This window comes from Panicum virgatum, chromosome 8K (assembly GCF_016808335.1).
Source record: "Panicum virgatum strain AP13 chromosome 8K, P.virgatum_v5, whole genome shotgun sequence".
NCBI lineage: Eukaryota > Viridiplantae > Streptophyta > Magnoliopsida > Poales > Poaceae > Panicum > Panicum virgatum.
The window spans coordinates 37,597,450-37,616,463 of record NC_053143.1 but is presented as its reverse complement, the minus strand read 5'-3'; the positions used below and the strand labels follow the sequence as shown (position 1 = coordinate 37,616,463).

Genomic DNA, 19,014 nt, shown 5'->3' with positions numbered 1-19,014 from the left:
GTAGAATACAAATTGGCCCACTGGTCTAAAATCTAGACAGGAGAAAACTAGACTCCAAAACCTAAATGGGCTCAGAAGCTAGACAGGAGAATCAGGCTACAAAGTCTGCCATGGGCCAAGACTCGACCGTAGCTAACTTGTAGGAGCGCAAGCGCGTCGCTGCTTCGGTGCTTCCTCCGAACGGCCGCGCGTCGCGATCGCTTCTACCGAGCACTGACGTAGCAGCGCACGCGCGTCGCTGCTTCCTCCGAACGGCCACGCGTCGCGATCGCTTCCAGCGCGCTCGCCGAGCAGGAGCGTCGATCTTTCGCCGGCCTAAAAAAAGTTTTGCCTTTCGCCTATACAAATCTTCTTTCACTAGTGTTAACACGTACTGTAGCTTTGTTTTTTCGCCTGCAAAAATCTTAGCCTCCAGCTTTTAGGTGGCATGTCAATTCTTTTATAAGTAGCAGTTAACCATCCGGCCTATTGACATTGGCTCTCAACTCTGGTCCACCCACGCATCCAGAGATTCCAAACAAAATCCTAGACAAGTATTTTCTGCACCCTAGTTAATTGCTAAACCCAACATGGTGGTGATAGGCCCCTCTCGTGCTGGTACCCAAGCCTAAAGTTGCTTTTCACCTACGCCCACCCCCCCCCCCCCCCCGGCGGCACAATTTCTACTTCTTGCCGAGATTTCGTCGAAATAGCACCTCTTGCACTTAATTGCTTCGACGAAATTTCGACGATGCCGTGCGGATAATTTACGCGCCAAATCACCGATTATATAAGCCGAGGGCATAGAAGCAACAATAAACATACACAGCCACAACGGCAACCATTACAGAGAGCCAGCTAGCTTGATTACGTGAGTAGGGGCTGCAGTGCGCATTCATGGCGTTATCTGTGGAGAAGTGGGTAGGGTTCGGGTCGGCCATGGCTGGCTTCGGCTTGCTTTGGTCGAGGATGCCGGAGCACGTCCATGATGAGGCTAGGTACATCATCAGTAGCTTGGTTCCCATGGTGATGTCCTACTTCAACCCCTATGAGCAGATCACCATCTCCGAGTACGGTGAAGAGAGGTTCCGTCGGAACAAATTTTTCGACGCCGTCTCCACCTACCTGAGAAGTGAGTGCTTGGATCATGCAAGCAAGCTCAAGGCCGAGCTCGGCAACAACAGCAAGTACGACCCGCTTATCAGTCTGGACGAGAACCAGGAGGTCGTCGACAACTTCGGCGGAGCCCGCATGTGGTGGAGGCTGTACCCCAAATCCGCCAAGAACAAGGGGGGCACCGTCATCAGCCTCTTCCCTGGGGACTCCGACGAGCCTCGGTGCTACAGGCTGGTGTTTCACAAGCGCCACCGCAAACTTGTGGTCGACTCCTACCTGCCCAGCGTCGTCCGGAAGTGGCACGAGCTAATCGCCACGAACCGGCAGAGGCTACTGTTCACCAACCACTCCCAAGATGGGAAGAGCCATTGGATCAGTGTCCCGTACAATCCCCCGGCGAAGTTCGACATGCTCGCCATGGACCACAGCAAGAAGGTCGAGATCATGGAGGATCTCACGGCATTCCGTGAGGCGAAGGAGTACCACTCCAAGGTCGGCAAGGCATGGAAGCGGGGATACCTCCTGCATGGGCCGCCGGGCACAGGCAAGTCCACCATGATCGGGGCTATGGCCAACTTCCTCGAGTATGATGTCTACGACCTCGACCTAACATCCATCAAGGACAACGCCGAGCTGCGGAAGCTCTTCCTTGATACGACGGACAGATCCATCATCGTTATCGAGGACATCGACGCGATCGAGGTCGAACTCACCACCAAGCGCAAGAGCAAGGAGGCAGCCGAAGAGAAAGACGACAACCACCTGGTGACGATAGAGCTGTCCGACAAGAATAAAGACAAAGGCAAAGTGACGCTGTCGGGGCTGCTCAGCTTCGTCGACGGGCTGTGGTCGGCCTGTGGCACGGAGCGGATCTTCGTGTTCACCACGAACCACGTTGACCGGCTCGACCCGGCGCTGATCCGGCGGGGTAGGATGGACAGGCACATTGAGATGTCCTACTGCCGGTTCGAGGCCTTCAAGATGCTCGCTAAGAGCTATTTAGACATCACTGAGCATTCACTATTCGGTGAAATCGGGCAACTGCTCGATGAGATCGACACAACTCCGGCAGACGTGGCTGATAGCCTCATGCCGCGGGGCAAGAGGAACAGTGAAATCGATCGATTGCTCGATGAGATGAATGGGGCACCGGCAGACGTGGCCGGTAACCTCATGCTGCGGGTCAAGAGGAGGAGAGAAGCAGATGGCTGCTTGGCACGTTTAGTGGAAACACTGAAGAAGGCCAAGATGAAATCTGCAGCACCTGCTATGGATTCAATGGAAGAGGCGAAAGAGGACTAACCTAACGCACAAGAAAGTTAGACAGGGGGGCAGGTATATCATAAGGGTTGCTAGATCTTTGTCTTGTGCTATTTTACATAATTTTCGTGTTTGTTAGTCACTTAAGCTTGGATACGTCATAACCTCAACTGCTACTTATGTTCTGTAGACTTTGTCCTGTCAACCTTTCAAACTTTGATAATAACTAGTATAGTGCCCGTGCGTTGCTACGGGTAATATAAATTTTATATAGACCTACATGAGACCACCAATTTTATACTCTTTCACTCTATGTACAAGTCGTGCTGTGACCGTACGAGGTATTGGTTGTCCGGATTCCTATTGATATTCGGATTGATTTCTTCGGATTCCGATTGATTTATCCGGATTCTGACTATTTCACTCCTAATAAAACCAAAGGTACGTGCAACTTTATATGAGCACTCTCATGGTTCATGCTCTTGCAATTTGCCAGCTTGTCTCGTACTCTCGTTTTCCCGGACCGCTTAGCAAGCACTCAGGACAGCACCACCGCGCCAATACCGTCAGCCGGACGCCGGGCGCCGGTGGTGGGGACGGTGGTCAGTGTCGGCTGCAAGCAGCAGGGTGTCGATGCTGCACAAGGCAAGGCCACTAGGGCACAAGCAGCAAGCCAGCAACAACAGCGAACCGGAGAGATAAAAGTAGAGGAGACGAGGGGCAGCTGAACAGGACTCCTCTCCGACACTCCGACGCCTCCGTGTGCGTCTCCCGAAAGAACTCTAGCTCATCCGGGTTATCTCCTAGCCGGGCAGCGGCCGGTCTCGACGGCACGGCCCGAGCCGCAAAGGAGCCAACTGGGGCCTGCATCGTCGGTTCGAGCGTGTCGCGTTGCAAAGCGGCGCTCAGCGTGGATTTATACGTGAGATCGTGGCTCTCCTAACAAAGTTCGTGTTAGGGACAGTTATTATTGCAAATATAGTAATGATAGTTCACACGTATTATTCATACACAAATACAAAATGATTACATATACAATATACACAACTGAATCTACAAAGCTTTGAAACAAACATAAAAACGCAACCAAGACACATACACACTCTCTCTACTCTATTTTTGTGTTATGTTTGCCATTTATATATAAAAAATTGTCATGAATTTTACCGAGTCCTGCTATGGTGTTTGGACTTTGGAGCATGTTCTCAAAACTAGTAGGTATTTGTCAGTGCTAACTTAAGAGCGGCACGCTGCCGACCAAGGCAATGACGTGCACTGCGGTCGAATTTGACTCCGACACGGGTTCGACTGCGTCACCAGGTGCATCTCCGGCTTAGCAAGCCAATATCACTGTCGGAGACGCGTTCTTTGCCGAGTACAAATATATTTGCCGAGCGCAAAATAACAGGCACTCTGCAAAGAGATAGTTTGCCGAGTGCGGCACTCGGCAAAGAAAGACACTTGGTAAAGAGGCTTTTTGCCGAGTGCCGGACACTCGGCAAAGTGAGGCACTCGGCAAATAGCCTTTTTGCTTAGTGTCGGATACTCGGCAAAGAAAAGCACTCGGCAAAGAAGCTTTTGCATAGTGTTTGCCACTCGGCAAACTACCGACACCAGCTAATGGCCGTGAGCTGCCGTTAATTTTGCAGAGTGTCCTACCGCGGCACTCAGCAAAGGAAGCTCTTTGCCGAGTGTCATTTCTAGACACTAGGTAAAGGGGCATTTTTCCTAGTGTCCTTTTTTAACACTCGGCAAAGTATTTTTGTTTTTTTCTTTCTGCCCCCAAACTGTTTTTGCTGTGTTCCTACGGTACCTGGAACTACATGTTCAATTTTGGCACATTTCTCGAAGTGTTAGCTATATTTAGTAAATTTATTTTATTTAATTAAATTTCTTTGGATAATTCAAATTTAAACTGTAAGTCATTCGAATAATGGAAAAATGATATTCATGTTATTGAGTATAAATTGAGGCCGTATCCAGGAACAGACCAGAAATTTCGAACATCTTGTTCACGAAACATGACCACGAACATGCGGTCCAGTTCTTTTTAAATTATATAAAAAGCAAACGAAGTCAGAAAATCATAAAACTTGTCGAGATGTCATCGTATCATATATGAAGGCTGTGATAAAAAGTTGACAAGGTTCTGTGAAAGTTGTCTACTTGCGAGGTCCCGCGAGCCTCCCTCAGCGACTGATACCTTGTGAGAGACGTCTGATGATTCCACCTGTGGGGGAAAGGTAAGTAACTTTAGATGTTATTACTGCTTCTTCATATTATATGTTCAAATTTAAAATAGAAACTAACAATTTTTCTTAATCACTTGGGCAAGAACTAGACGGTTGTAGCGAGTGGAGGTGCTCACACACGCCAAGTCAATGTCATCCTCGGTCTTCTGTGCAGGGAACACTTCCTTGACTTGGTTGAGTACGCCGGAGTGATGGGGCCGGCCTACTCGTTTGACCACTACGCTGCCGCCCCCGATGCTGAAGATCGGGCCGGTAGGGTATTCAACAATAAGGCGGAGCAGGTGAGGCAAGAGCTGTGGGTAAGTCTTCCTCGCACTATATTGCTCAATACATCGCATTCATTGGACATTATTGAAATAATGAAGGATACATCGTATTTGTATGCAGGATTTCTTCAGGTGCCAGGAGGGATATGAGGACAGGGCGGATGCGGTGGCTATAAGATGCTGTAAAAAACTCATCGTGGACATGCACTACGAGGCGCGCATCCAGACCATCATAACTTACCACGGGGCCGTCCTTGGAGAGAAGGTCACCAAAAAGGACGCAAGAACCATGACGTTGACCCGGGACCAGTACCTGTAGGTAAATATAGAACAGTAACATTGATTCCTTTTGAGATTAAGTAGGCTTAATTTCATCTTCTGATATGTCATGTACTTGATGTCCTGTAGATGATTCCTTATTGGTGCGCCGCGCATCCTGAGTGCTGGGAACAGATGGTGGACATGTGGTACTCGAACGAGTAGGAGGAGGCGCACAATGCTTGCCGGGACCGGCGTTTGATGATGCCAGTTGTACCACACCATCAAGGCAGCCGCAGCCTTAGCGGATATGCAGAAACATAGGTACGCGAACTCATTTATTTATTCTAACGCTCAATTATGAATGATTTCTAATCATCTTGCTGGTTTTCTCGCAGTCGGCGTCACATGGTGGCTAGTCTTGCTCCATCTTCAAGGCATTTGCTATGGCCCACAAGGGCAAGGCGACGTCTGACGTCGACTATAACCCGGAGGACGGGTCTGAGGCGTACAACAACGCGACCGTCCACAGCTGCCTTAGTGAGTACACATCGATGGCAAGGGAGGTCCATGGGCTAGAATACGATCCGAGCACCGAGGACCTTGACGGAGAAGTCGTCATGAGGGTCGGAGGAGGCAAGAAACATGGGTGGTACTGAATTAGCGACGGCGCAATCGACTTAGCCGCTACTCCCACTCTATCTCAGATTCCAGCAAGGAGCACGAGCGCGAGCCTGGCCATACGACCTCGGCAGGACACTTCACAGCACCGGATATGGGCACTCTATGTTATTCCTGCTTTATTCGTGGTTCATTGATTATTATATACCTTTTCTTTGCATTATTGCTACATTGGGTGAAATATTGTAGGCCCAGCTGGAAGAAGAGAGGAGGCAACGTCTGGAGTATGAGGCGAGGATCATGGATGAGCGAGAGGCCGAGCAGCAGAGGATGGCGGATATTCTTCAGTACATGCGGATTCTTGGCGCCGCTACGGGTGTAGCTCCGCCAGCTACGCTATTCGCTCCATGTCCACGTCCACCTCCTTAGTTTTCTACTCCTGTGAGTATGCATGTTTTAGTTTGTATGTTCATGCTTAGGGTCAAACCACAACACTACTTAAAACCTAGTGGAGTATGGAAGTTTTAGTCATGTATGGTATATATTTATCTTGTCTCACACGTGCAATCTCTTCTCATTTGTGCAGAATCAATCCGAGGCATCTAATGATCCTCATGCTTCACTACAAATCAGTCTAAATGGCCAGCTTGGTGATGCTACTTGTGAGACATGTGCCGTTTGTGATATATTGTGATGTTTGTTAAATTATTTGTGAGACATGTGAACTTAATTGGCCAACACTTGGATTATTCGTGATATATTGTGAGACGTGGCATTTGGGATACATATGTGATGTTTGTGACATATATGTGGTGTTGGTGATATATATGTGATGTTGATGATATATATGTGATGTATATGTGATGTTGGAGAAGTTTGTTATATATATCTTCTGTTTGTTTGGATGGAATGTAAAAAAATAAATAAAAAAGTCTATTTTTGGTCACTTTGCCTAGTGTTGCACTCGACATTTGTTTGGATGGAATGTAAAAAAAATAAATAAAAAAGTCAATTTTTGGTCACTTTGCCTAGTGTTGCACTCGACAAAGGGTGCCTTTGCCGAGTGCAACGGCCATAACACTCGGCAAAGTGACCACATGAGAACATGCTGTGCCGAGTGCCATGGCCCAGGCACTCGGCAAAGCCACCACCTTTGCCAAGTGCCTAAGTCAACGGCTCTCGGCAAAGGAAAAGGCTTTGCCGAGTGCCGTGACCCTGGCACTCGGCAAAGCCGCCATCACCGTGGCGCCCGCCGTCACGGCGACTTTTCTTTTCGGAGTGCCAGGTTAGCACATGGCAAAGGCTTTGCCGAGTGTCCGACAAAAAACACTCAGCAAAGAGCCCTTTGCCGATAACTTTTTTGCCGTGTACCCTTTGCCGATAACTTTTTTGCTGTGTACCCTTTGCCGAGTGTGGCACTCGGCAAACCATTTGCCGAGTGTATTTCTGGCAAAGCGTCTAATTCCAGTAGTGTATCCAGATGAGATGTGCGACATACAGGAGCATGCAAGAGGATGTCAAGACGTGAACTGTGACAAAAATTAATCAACATGCAAGTGCTCACGACGAAGAGAGTTTTCAGCCGATCAATGCTCTCGTGATTTATTCAAGATCGCGTCATGTCAAGCACCAAACAGACTTTTGGTTCGAGGCTTTAGTCCTGGCTATTTTTAAGCCTAGAACTAAAGAAAGCATTAGTCCCGGTTGAAATTACCGACTGGGACTAAAGGTCAGCTTTTGCAGGAGGAGAGTAGGGGGAGCAGGTCAACCTCTAGTCCCGGTTGGAGCCACCAGCCGTGGTTAAAGCTTTAGTACCGGTGGGTGTTTCCAACCAGGAATAGAAGTCTACTTGTAGTCCGGGTTTGACCCACGAACCGGGATTACAAGTCCTGGTACATATACTTTCTCTCCTTCCTCCTCCCTCAGCCTGAGCCATTTCAAGCTCTCCGTTCTTGCATGTCCCTATGTTCTTGCTCGTCACCGGCCGCCATTTCAACACTTTATCTAATTCCTCTATCCATTTTCGGTTCTAAAAGGTTAGCAGCTTCTGTGACAGAACCGACCAATTTATACAAGCACAAGTACAATAGCAATCATCAAAGTGATCAAACCGTCATACTTGAGCCCATATAAACCCGGTAGTCCACCGAGTATCCCGAAAGACCTCGGTAAATCAACTTACAACCAAGATCGCATAATTCAGGAATCCGCACACACGTTACACCTTAGTTCGAAACATTTCACAAATATTACATAAACATCAGAGTACTTAGTTATTACAAACCAAGTTCAAGTAGCGGAAGGTAAAGCAGTTTCGGAAACCATCTTAGTTTAATACATATAGCCAGTGTACTGATCACCTCCAACAAAAGCATCCTAGGGAAGCTACTCAGAAGCACCATTTCCCAATGGTTTAGTCCTCATCCACAGCGGGATGCAGGCACGTCTTGCAGTAGCCGTGATACATAACATCATCTACAACAAGTGGGAATAAAACCCTGAGTATGAGGATGTACTCAGCTAGACTTACCCATCATAAACCAAAAATAAGACTGACGCCAAGGATTATGCAAGGCTTTCTTGGGTGGAGCTGGCTTGACATATTTGCATAAAAGCTTAAGTCATTATAGGTGATCCAACTTTTAGCAGTTCCTTTTAAACTAATCTTACTTGGCATATCTAGGTTAGCATCTATTTGTCTAGATAGCATCTTGTTGTCATGTTAAGAATCTAGTTCATTAACCTGTCTCTGTTTGCCTGTTCTAAAACATTCAATCCTGCAGACTAAGCAAACAATAGTAACCATAGCCGTTTTATCAAAAACATTATCATCATTATAACATCATCATCATAACCATCAGGTTCCATCACTTTTAATAGCATTATTACAGTGCCGCTGCTCATGTCAAGTTCCCACTGACCGGGGGAGACGGCGACTCGAATCAATTACTAACCAGCTGGCGAAATTCCTAACACAAACCCCGCAGACCTTCCTCTTGCGGTTTTCCGCTTCTAACTCATTCATCTTGTGCTCTGTTGAGATAGCCATGCTCACCATCTCATTAAAACTATCAAACTTCACAATAGAGAGCTTATCTTGCATCCTCAAGGAATGATCATTCTTGAAGTGTTGGCGCTTCTTAGCATCACTAGAGACCTCATCGGGAGCATATTGAGCCAAATGATTGAAAGCATTGACTGATTGACATACTCCATCACCGATTTGTTTCCTTGCCTAAGCTTGCGAAATTCTTCGGCCTTGATCTCCATAACACCTTCCGGAATATGGAATGCCCGGAATGCTTGCTTCAACTCATCCCAAGACACTCTATGGCCAGCTTCTTGTTGAGCTAAATATCCTTGCCACCAAGCACCGGCAGCATCTTGTAGCTGGTGTGCTGCAAATGTGGCCTTCTCATGATCTTCACAAACAATAAGACCAAATTTCTGCTCTATGGTTCGAATCCAATGATCTGCATCCAAAGGCTCCTTAGCACCACAGAAAATAGGAGGATCGGTTTGGAGGAAGAAGCCATAGCCACGGCTTTGTTGTCCTCCCTCACCACCACGTGGTTCAAAGCCTTGGACAAGAGCCTCAAGTAATTGATTTTGGATTTGATGGTTCTCCTCCGCCTTCATGAGAATATCCACAAGGTTAACTTGTGGAGGGGGAGGAGGATTTTGACCACCACCGCCGCCACTGCCATTGCCCCCGGGGTTTGACATCCTGCCATCCACCACAAATAGGTTCACAACACTAGTTAGGAAGGATGAAAGAATAGTACAATTTTATGAGTAAAATAGCACCCTAAGGAGATATTCGACATGAATGCATGAGGATCATATATTCCACAATATATATTGAGGAATGTGGAGTACTCTCTCCTGATTGTGATGAGTGAATTATCAACCGTGCGATGTGATCATATGCTGGGTCTTTGGTTGCAGGTACATGGGTGTCGAGTGCCGATGGAGAGCTGTCGTGGAGGTGCTGTGGCCGATGGACCGTGCGGTGGACGGCGGTGAAGGGTAGCCGGGACCAGAGCTCGGGCCGGGCAGTAGCTGCGGCGTCCACTCCTGGACTCGAGGCGCGGGCGCCGATGGATGGTGGGTTTCTTGGTTTGCTCCACAAAACCAAGCTGGCGGACGGCGGTTGAAGACACCAAGTCGTGGAGGCACGGGCGTCAGTCTTAGGACTGACGGAGGGACGGACGTCGATGGCGTCTAGAGCCTCGCTGTGGACGAGGAGGTGACGGGCGTCGGGCGGCATCTAGGGCCGTCAGAAGGCCGAGGCGGTAACGACGTCTAGGGCCACGGCGTGGAGGCGGGAATCTTCCCGCGTGTAGAGTTTTGGTAGTTTTCTCAAAACCAACCACTTACCCGGGTTTGCGGGTCCCACCAAAACCACGACCGGATGGGTTAACTCAGTTGTCCAACTATATATTGAGTTACATCAGTCATCAGGGCTAGCCTCTAGCGACATGGCGCGTTCCACTCACTTGAGGTTAGTACTTCCATCATATCCTTGTCATCATTTTTCTCATTTTATTTTAGTGCCTACTAGTATATGAGCTCCTAGTAATTAATGATCATGCAATCTTAAGCATGCCAAATATTATCACCACTGCACATCGATCGGAGCAACAACAACTTGTGTTATGATAGAAAATGGATATGTAGTGGTGAATTGTATGGTATTAGGAGGTTAGTTCCCCAAGGTTATATGAAAATTGGGGGCTCCTATATTTTGCTGCGAATCAAAATTGGGGACAACTAACAAATAGGAGAAACTGAAGTTTGGACTTTAGAAGGATTTGGTGTTGCTCATATTTTATGAGAGATACTTGCTTCTAGATCTGATCATCTTATAGCTCGCCAAAAAATATTTAGTGCTGCTACAATTTGTAGAAAAAGACTGACTAACTAAGAGGATCCTCCAGAATCTACTTTTAGACAGGATTGATTACAGTAGAGGATTTGCTTGTGGTGTAGGAGTGAGAGGGTTAGGTAGGCAGGCAGGCTTATGACCCACGGTTCTATAGCAGAGCATATCCAATAGAAACAGCTGCCGCCACCACTACCACCTTCTTCATCGCTACTAATGTTGATCCCCCTGAATAGAGAACAAGTTAGAATTTTTTGTTTGTGATTAAATTTATAAATTAGATGGACTTCTGCTAGTCGACTTGACTTGGTATGGGTCATACTTTTAAAGATGCAAACACAACTATCCGTCACAAGATCTTTAGCATGAATTTTTAAAGAAAGAATTGTCTTCGTCAGCCTCTGCGACCACACACAGTAAACTTTGGCGCCATCTAACAACTACCGGAATATTTCATATATTATCTTGAGAGTATTCTCTCAAAAATCAACAACACACGCACTACGAATCAGAAGGATATCCTTCCCTACAACACTGATCGTTGCATCTAACTACCCTGGGCAGCACGTCAACACTACTGTGCACAATAGGCTTTCATGATAGTTCATCAGTTCTACAGCAGAGCATCCAATAGAAACTGCCGCTCCGCCATCGTCACCACTGCCTTCTCCGTCGCTACTGATGTTGATCCATTGAACAGAGGACAAGTTAGAGTTTTTTGTTTGTGATTTAATTTATAAATTAGATGGACTTCGGCTAATCGACTTGACTTGGTATGGGTCTTAGTTTTAAAGATGCAAACACAACTATCCATCACATCAGCTTTAGCATTAACTTTTAATGAAAGAATTGTCTTCATTAGCCTCTGCGAACACACACAGTTAACTTTAGTATTATCTAAAAACCACCGGAATATTTTATATATTATCTTGAGAGTAGTCTCTCAAAAATCAACAATACACACACACTACGAATCAGAAGGATGTCCTTCCCTACAACACTGATCGTTGCATCTAACTACCCTGGGCATGTCAACACTACTGCACACAATAGGCTTTCATGACAGTTCGTCAATTCTGCAGCAGAGCATCGAATAGAAACTGCCGTCACTGTCACCACCGCCTTCTCCATCACTACTAATGTTGATCCATTGAACAGAGGACAAGTTAGAGTTTTTTGTTTATGATTTAATTTATAAATTAGATGGACTTCGGCTAATCGACTTGACTTGGTATGGGTCTTACTTTTAAAGATGCAAACACGCCAATCGATCTTATGGAATTTAGCATCAATTTTTAAAGAAAGAAAGAATTATCTTCATCAGCCTCTGCTACCACACACAATTAACTTTGGCATCATCTAATCACCACGGGAATATTTCTTATTATCTTGAGAGTAGTCTCTCAAAAATCAACGGCACACGCACTACAAACCAGAACAATCTCTTTCCCCACAATGCTGATTCTTGCATCCAAATTCCCTTGATCTGCACGTCAAGACTACTATACACAATAGGCTTTGATAACAGTTCGTCCGTTCTACAGCAGAGCGTCCAATAGAAACTGTGCGGCCGCCACCACCACCACCTTCTCCGTTGCTACTAAGCAGGGGTTAGTAAACCGTACCCTCTGGTTCAGTTTGTAACAAAGTTAATAAGCATGGGTTAACTCAGTTGTCCAACTATATATTGAGTTACATCAATCATCAGGGCTAGCCTCTAGCGACAAGGCGCGTTCCACTCACTTGAGGTTAGTACTTCCATCATATCCTTGTCTTCATTTTTCTCATTTTATTTTAGTGCCTACTAGTATATGAGCTCCTAGTAATTAATGATCATGCAATCTTCAAGCATGCCAAATATTATCACCACTGCACATCGATCGGAGCAACAACAACTTGTGTTATGATAGAAAATGGATATGCAGTGGTGAATTGTATGGTATTAGGAGGTTAGTTCCCCAAGGTTATATGAAAATTGGGGGCTCCTATGTTTTGCTGCGAATCAAAATTGGGGACAACTAACAAATAGGAGAAACTGAAGTTAGGACTTTAGAAGGATTTGGTGTTGCTCATATTTTACGAGAGATACTTGCTTCTAGATCTGATCATCTTATAGCTCGCCAAAAAATATTTAGTGCTGCTACAATTTGTAGAAAAAGACTGACTAACTAAGAGGATCCTCCAGAATCTTCTTTTAGACAGGATTGAATACAGTAGAGGATTTGCTTGTGGTGTAGGAGTGAGAGGGTTAGGTAGGCAGGCAGGCTTATGACCCACGGTCCACGCGCACTCACAGTTACATAAAATCGGACAATTACAAAAAAAGGTGAACAACATTGAGCAGTGAGCTCTTTCTTCCTGCTTGTTAGAGCTGACACACTCACGGAGTAGACAACCATTGTGCGAAGTCCCGGCCATGGCTGCCGAGAACTCACCATGTTGCTGAATGGCTAGCAGATCAGCTTAATGTGGCTGCATCGGTGCGGTGCCAAACGCATGGGCATTCCATTATTCCGATCCGTCCATAATTTTCATGTTATTAGCGCGCAGAGTGAGTCAAATGAAACCATTTCGCTTGTTAAATTGCTCAGCAGTAGAGCCCTTGTGTCAGCTGATTGCATGCAGTCGACAACCTCAGTTCTTAGGGCAGCCGCAACGGGCCCTATAATTAAGCTCTCTACAAGACTTCCACATAGGAAAGAGAAATGAGGAGAGAGAATCGAGTGTCGCTATGGCTGGCGAGACTCGCTAGCTCGCGGCCCGAAGCGGAGCAGGCCCCACATTGGATGTGGATGAGGAGAGGTGAGGCGGACGGAGGGGTCGAGCGCCATAACCGGACGGGAAGAGGTGCGCGGTTTCCAGGCGCTGGGAGGCGAGGTGGCGAGCTCGACCGGCTGCGGGCAGTGCACAAGGTTGGCTCGGGCACGCCGGTGTGGCCGCCATGGCGGGCAGCGTGAGGCTGGCATGGCCGCTCGCACGAGGCGTGTGCGTGTCTGCCAGGGTGGGTGCCGCGGGAAGGTGGCGCCGAGCATGGTTATCCCCACGCGAGCTCTGCCATGGGCGTCGAGCGGCGCTGGAATGCACTGCCGGCAGCCGCTCCCTCTAGCAGCATGGGGATGAAGAGGGTACGGCCTTTGGCGAGCAGCGCAGGGAGGAGGCCTGGAGCGTGCGCGCGGGTGCTCGCCGCGAGGAGGAAGTGGACGCGGCTACTGGGCCACCAGCGTGCGAGCGAAGGGGCATGGCCGACGAGCTGCACCTGCGACTGCGAGCCTGCAAAAGTCCGTCAACGCCGCACACCTAACTGCCACAGTGGCCAGCTCGCCGGGCTATGGGAGCCCAGCGCAGGGAGCCTAGGCTGGGAGGCGAGAGCGCAGAGAGACGAGAGTTTTTTTTTCCAAGAAAGGGATCGGATTTTATTAAAAAATAACCCCTTTTACAATTGAGATCTCACCATAAAATAAAATTACATTGAAGCATGCTACTAGGTCTCAACCCTTTGTCTTCCTTGCAACTGGTGCCGTCCACTGCTTCGGGAAACTCCATCGCCGTGGAACAGCACCAGATCCGAACAGAATCACAGTCCCCACCAACAGAAGACTCCACAGATGTGGAGAGGCCGCAAAAGAGGCGTTGTATGCTCAACCACTATAGGGAGTAAAAGACGTCGAAAGCATATCGACCATGTCTTCTGAAGGTTGAAATGAACATAAGAACCGACGCCGCCTTTAGCCATCACCAACGGCGGCCGGAAGAGCAGATCCGATGCTGTCTCTCTCAGAGAGACGAGAGGTTGGGAAGAATAAGGAGTCATTAAAAAATGGCTGACATGTGAGGTCCACAAATTCTTTAGACAACGTGCTACGGGCAACCTTTGGATGACTGGTCTACAGTGCATTCTATGGCTGAGGTGGACGAAATTACAGACAGCATGCTCTCTACACCTTTGCGGGGTGCCTTTATGGAATCTGCAAAAAAGGCTGCAGCCTCGATCAGGTTCCACAGGAATCGGTAAGGCCAAGCTCGATCTTATTTCCGCTGGTGTAGCAAAAAACCAAGGAGCATCAGGTCCAGCACGCAATCCCGCCTCTTAATTCTGTCGGAATGCAAACAGTCGGCCATGCCAGTTTTTAGGGATGTAAAATGAGCAGCCAATTTTGCTTTTTGGGTCGGCCAATCAATTTTGTTGACTTACTATTTTAGTTAATTTAACTCCAAGTATATTTTACCAAACTTGTGCCGATCCAGTGACCCAAAAGAAACAGGACTTGCACCCTAATTGCAGTATTAGCCACCAGCTAGTGTTTTAAGTAGCGGCAGATATTAGTTGGCACCAATTTTTTAAGAACCACTATTTTTTAAATAGGGTAATAATGCTTCATTAGCGAGTACACTAATCAAGTGATGTAGCACTTGTGCTCGCTTGCCTAGTTGCCGAGTATCAATTCAATTGCCCTTATTAAATACTTATTTGGGCTTGAAAAATGTAACGTGTACTTTTCAGGAAAACAAGATTTGGTGGAACAGCCATATAGAAATTGCAGCTTTACTGTTTAATGTTTGTTACAGCAGCATTACGACAGGGAATCAGAAACCAAGAATATAGAAACTATTACCCACGAAACTTATAACAGTTGACGGATATATATATGGAGCATAATAATATCCTGGAGCTTATACTTGATGGAAAGGAGCCGACATGTGTACCGTTGCATATTCTAGATGATATTACAGCACATTTTTCTAACAGGCGAGTAATTGGTCATGGTGGTTTTGGAGTGGTTTACAAGGTAATGCAATTCATTTTCTCAGTTCAAGTAAAAATTTGATACAAAAACTTAGGAACATGCTAACAAGATAAGATAAGTTAAACAGGGATATCTTCGAAATAATGGTATTGTGGCTGTCAAAAAGTCCTCGAGCATACCTGCAACCCAAGAGGAGGAATTTGATCGGGAGGTTAAAAACATGTTGAGAGTTAAGCACGAAAATATAATACGGTTTCTAGGCTATTGTTCCAATACACACAAGATCTATGTAGAACATGAAGGAAAGCTGACTCAAGCCCATGTATTAGACACCATGCTCTGTTTTGAGTTTGCAAGTAATGGCAACCTAAGAAAGCATATTAACGGTATGATTATCGTCCTTGAGATACAATTCCTCATTTGTTTCATCATTTTCTTTCTTTGCACTTCTTATTATTTTACTTTATAATTATGTATGCAGGTGATGATTCAAGCCTTGAATGGCCTACACGGTATAAAATAATTAAAGGAGTTTGTGAAGGTTTGTATTATCTTCACAGCAGCCAAATAGTTCATAGGGATCTTAAGCCTGAAAATATATTGTTAGATGAACACTACAAACCAAAAATTGCGGATTTTGGTTTATCAAAACCCTTGAAGATGGAGCATCGAAAGTTATAACTAAAAGCAATACTGCATCTGAGTAAGCTATGCACCCAGTGACCTTATTGTTTGAGTAAATTGCACCCCATATCCCTAAACTTGTCCCGAAGTTTCTCCTAGGTCCCTAAACTCTCAAATCGTCCATCTGGGTCCCTAAACCGTGTTAAGTGATCCATCCCGAGGACCCAAACACGCCACGCAAGCAACCAAAGCCGGCGTGGCATGCCACGTTGTGCCACGCTGGCAAATATTTGCAAACCCACCCCCCTCCCCGTATAGTCTTATCTTCTCAGATTTGCTCCTTTCTCCCTCAATCTCCAATCTCTGTATCCAAGCTTGGGCTGAGCCGAGCTCCCTTTGCCGCCTATGCCGCACAAGCCGCCGCTGCGCAGGTCGTGCTGGCCGTCGCCGCACCTGTTGTCGTGGGCACCGCCGCGCTGGGCCCGCGGCCGCCACGCCGGGCATCCAGATCACCGCCGCGTTGTCACCGCACCACCGCGCTGGCCGTCCTGGATGCCGCCGTGCCCGTGGCCACCACGCCGGCTGTCCAAGGCACCGTTGTAGGGGATGCGCCATTCTCATGGCGGTGTCGCAGCGATCTCTCCTCCTCGTCATCCTTGGCTCGCTCACCGCCACTGCCACCGCTGCCATAGGGGATGCACCGTTCGTGCTGGCACACAAGAAGGTCGCCCTCTCCAGCCCCGGACCCGGCATCGAGCGCCTCGCTGTCACCCTCAACCTCATCTCCCTTTCCCTCTCCTCTGATCTGTGCCTTTCCTCGCCAGATCTCCCTCACGGGTTCCACAGTGGAGCTGACGGAGCCGTGGGCACGGCGCGGCGGCGCCATGCACGGCTGGCGCAGTAGCCATGGGCACGGCGGCATCCAGAACCACCAGCGAGGCGGCCGCGAGCATGGTACGGCAGTGCCCTGGACGACCGGCGTGGCAACTGTAGGCACGGCGTGGCGGCACCCTAGATGGCCGACACAGCGGTCGCGGGCACGGCAGCATCCAGGATGGTCGGCATGGCGGCCGCAGGCACGACGCGGCGGCCGCAGGCTCAATGCGATGGCGTCTTCGACGATCGGCGCGGTGGCGGCCAGCACGATCTGTGCAGTAGCGGCCTGTGCGGCATGGGCAGCGGAGGGAGCTCGGCTCGGCCCGAGCTAGGAGAGAGAGATAGGAGACTGAGGGAGAAAGGAGCAAATAGGAGAAGATAAGACCATGCAGGGGGTTTTTCAAATGTTTGCTAGCATGGCACCACATGGCATGCCACATCAGCTTTGGTTGCTTGTGTGGCACGTTTGGGACCTCGGATGGGTCACTTAACACGGTTTAGAGACCTAGATGGATGATTTGAGAGTTTAGAGATCTAGGTAAAACTTCGGAACAAGTTTGGAGATGTGGGGTGCAATTTACTTTTATTGTTTTATCTGACCTTTACGGAACTTCCTTCCCTCCGATGTGCAAAAAATCTTATAACTATGCATCGTACTTTTATGCAGATGGTACATCGCTCCAGAATTCAGAAGTGATGGTGTGGAATCATACGAGTATGACATATACAGTCTTGGTGTTATTATCACTGAGATTATCACTGGATCGAGAGAAAAGCCAAATGTAGAAAATGTAAGCATCATTTATGCCACCTTGACATTTGTTCTAAAACCGTGCCATGATTTTGCCTTTGCATACAGTAAAGCACTCGTTCCCTCCAAAAAAAACATATCACTCTACGTAGTTTAAGATAGATTAATGCTGTCGGAAATTTATCAACACCTAATTGTTGAAGTGATTCCATTTTGTTTGCCAAGGTAATTAGACTGTCTCCAACAATGAGAACCCAAATAGAACACCTATTCTCTGGTTTGGGTCATGCACAGAGAAAGGATCCCCACCCAAAATTTACCATTCTCCAACAGGGGATGGCAAATCAGAGAACGCAAATCTCCTCCCCCGTCCAGCGGACCACCGCCGTGGCACCCCGCCTCTATTCCCGATCCGCCTGCCGCCGCCCATGTCTGGCCGCCACGTGCCTCCCCTCCGGCTGGCCGTGCCGCCGCGCGCTCTTCCTCCTTGGCTGCTCCTCGCCGTGCCGCCGCCCCGGCCGCTCCCCGCCGCGTCGCCGTGGACCTGCCACCCAGGCCGCTTCCCACCGTGCCACCACGGACCCGCCGCCCTGGCCGCGCTGCCTCAGACCCGGTCCTCGCTGCTCCGCCGCGGACCCGCCACTATGGCCGCCCCTCGCCGCTCCGCCACGGTCCCACCTGCAGCAGCCCACCACGGAATGCGTCATGGAGAGAGAGGGACGCAAATAAGTGTCCTGTCTTGCACGGTAGGCAAAATGGGCACTGTGTTTGCGTCTTCCGTTGGAGTGGTTTTTTGGTAGGCAAAACACTGTGCACGATGCATTTTGGGTTTGGGTCATGGTTTGCATGAGCTGTTGGAGACAGCCTGATTAGGGGGAACAATGCAACCTTCCCCAGCTAAAGATTCCTTACCCACGCTATGCCTAACCGAATGGGTTTTTTAGGAGTAGATGTGGCGACAGTATAAGAGGGATGGAGTTAATACTGATGACACTGCTAGCAGCTATCCAAAAGCTATAATGATATGTTTTGTAAGACAAATATTAAGTCCTAATTAAGGAGAAATGCTTTTTGAGAGTAAGATATTAAGCATCACTTATCCTACCATTATATTTGTCGCATTGTGCCAAAGTTTTGCGTTTACACACAGTGATGCAAGCATCTTTAGTCCCACAAATGCTGCAGAGTTGCTCAAAATTTGATCATCAGAATCATGGTGTTATGTTAGTTTATTTCATCAGCTGTAAGTTTGACCAGAACGAATAAGGCAAAAAAAAAAGAGTGCATCTCTTCTAATCAGGACCAGTAGACTGATGAATTGGAAATATACTCACTTTTCGGATTAAAAATAATATACAAACACGCTGAACCTATTTATTCA

At 47.7% G+C, this 19,014-nt stretch overlaps 1 protein-coding gene and 1 long non-coding RNA gene across 2 annotated transcripts; both read left to right on the top strand.

The window, feature by feature from the left end:
• Positions 1-667: 667 nt before the first annotated feature.
• On the top strand, positions 668-2,747 carry LOC120644550 (AAA-ATPase At3g28580-like). Its single transcript, XM_039921193.1, has one exon. It carries the CDS (start codon positions 877-879, stop codon positions 2,395-2,397), a length of 1,521 nt encoding a protein of 506 aa, XP_039777127.1. The 5' UTR covers positions 668-876; the 3' UTR covers positions 2,398-2,747.
• A 9,503-nt stretch (positions 2,748-12,250) lies between these two features.
• Positions 12,251-16,027, top strand: LOC120644548. Its single transcript, XR_005663805.1, has 4 exons — positions 12,251-12,385; positions 15,139-15,424; positions 15,510-15,768; positions 15,864-16,027. It is a non-coding gene; the product is annotated as an uncharacterized LOC120644548 (long non-coding RNA).
• Positions 16,028-19,014: the final 2,987 nt, after the last annotated feature.

Bases quoted from the DNA above. Each gene is read 5' to 3' on its own strand.
- LOC120644550 (XM_039921193.1), top strand. From the start codon at position 877: ATGGCGTTATCTGTGGAGAAGTGGGTAGGGTTCGGGTCGGCCATGGCT.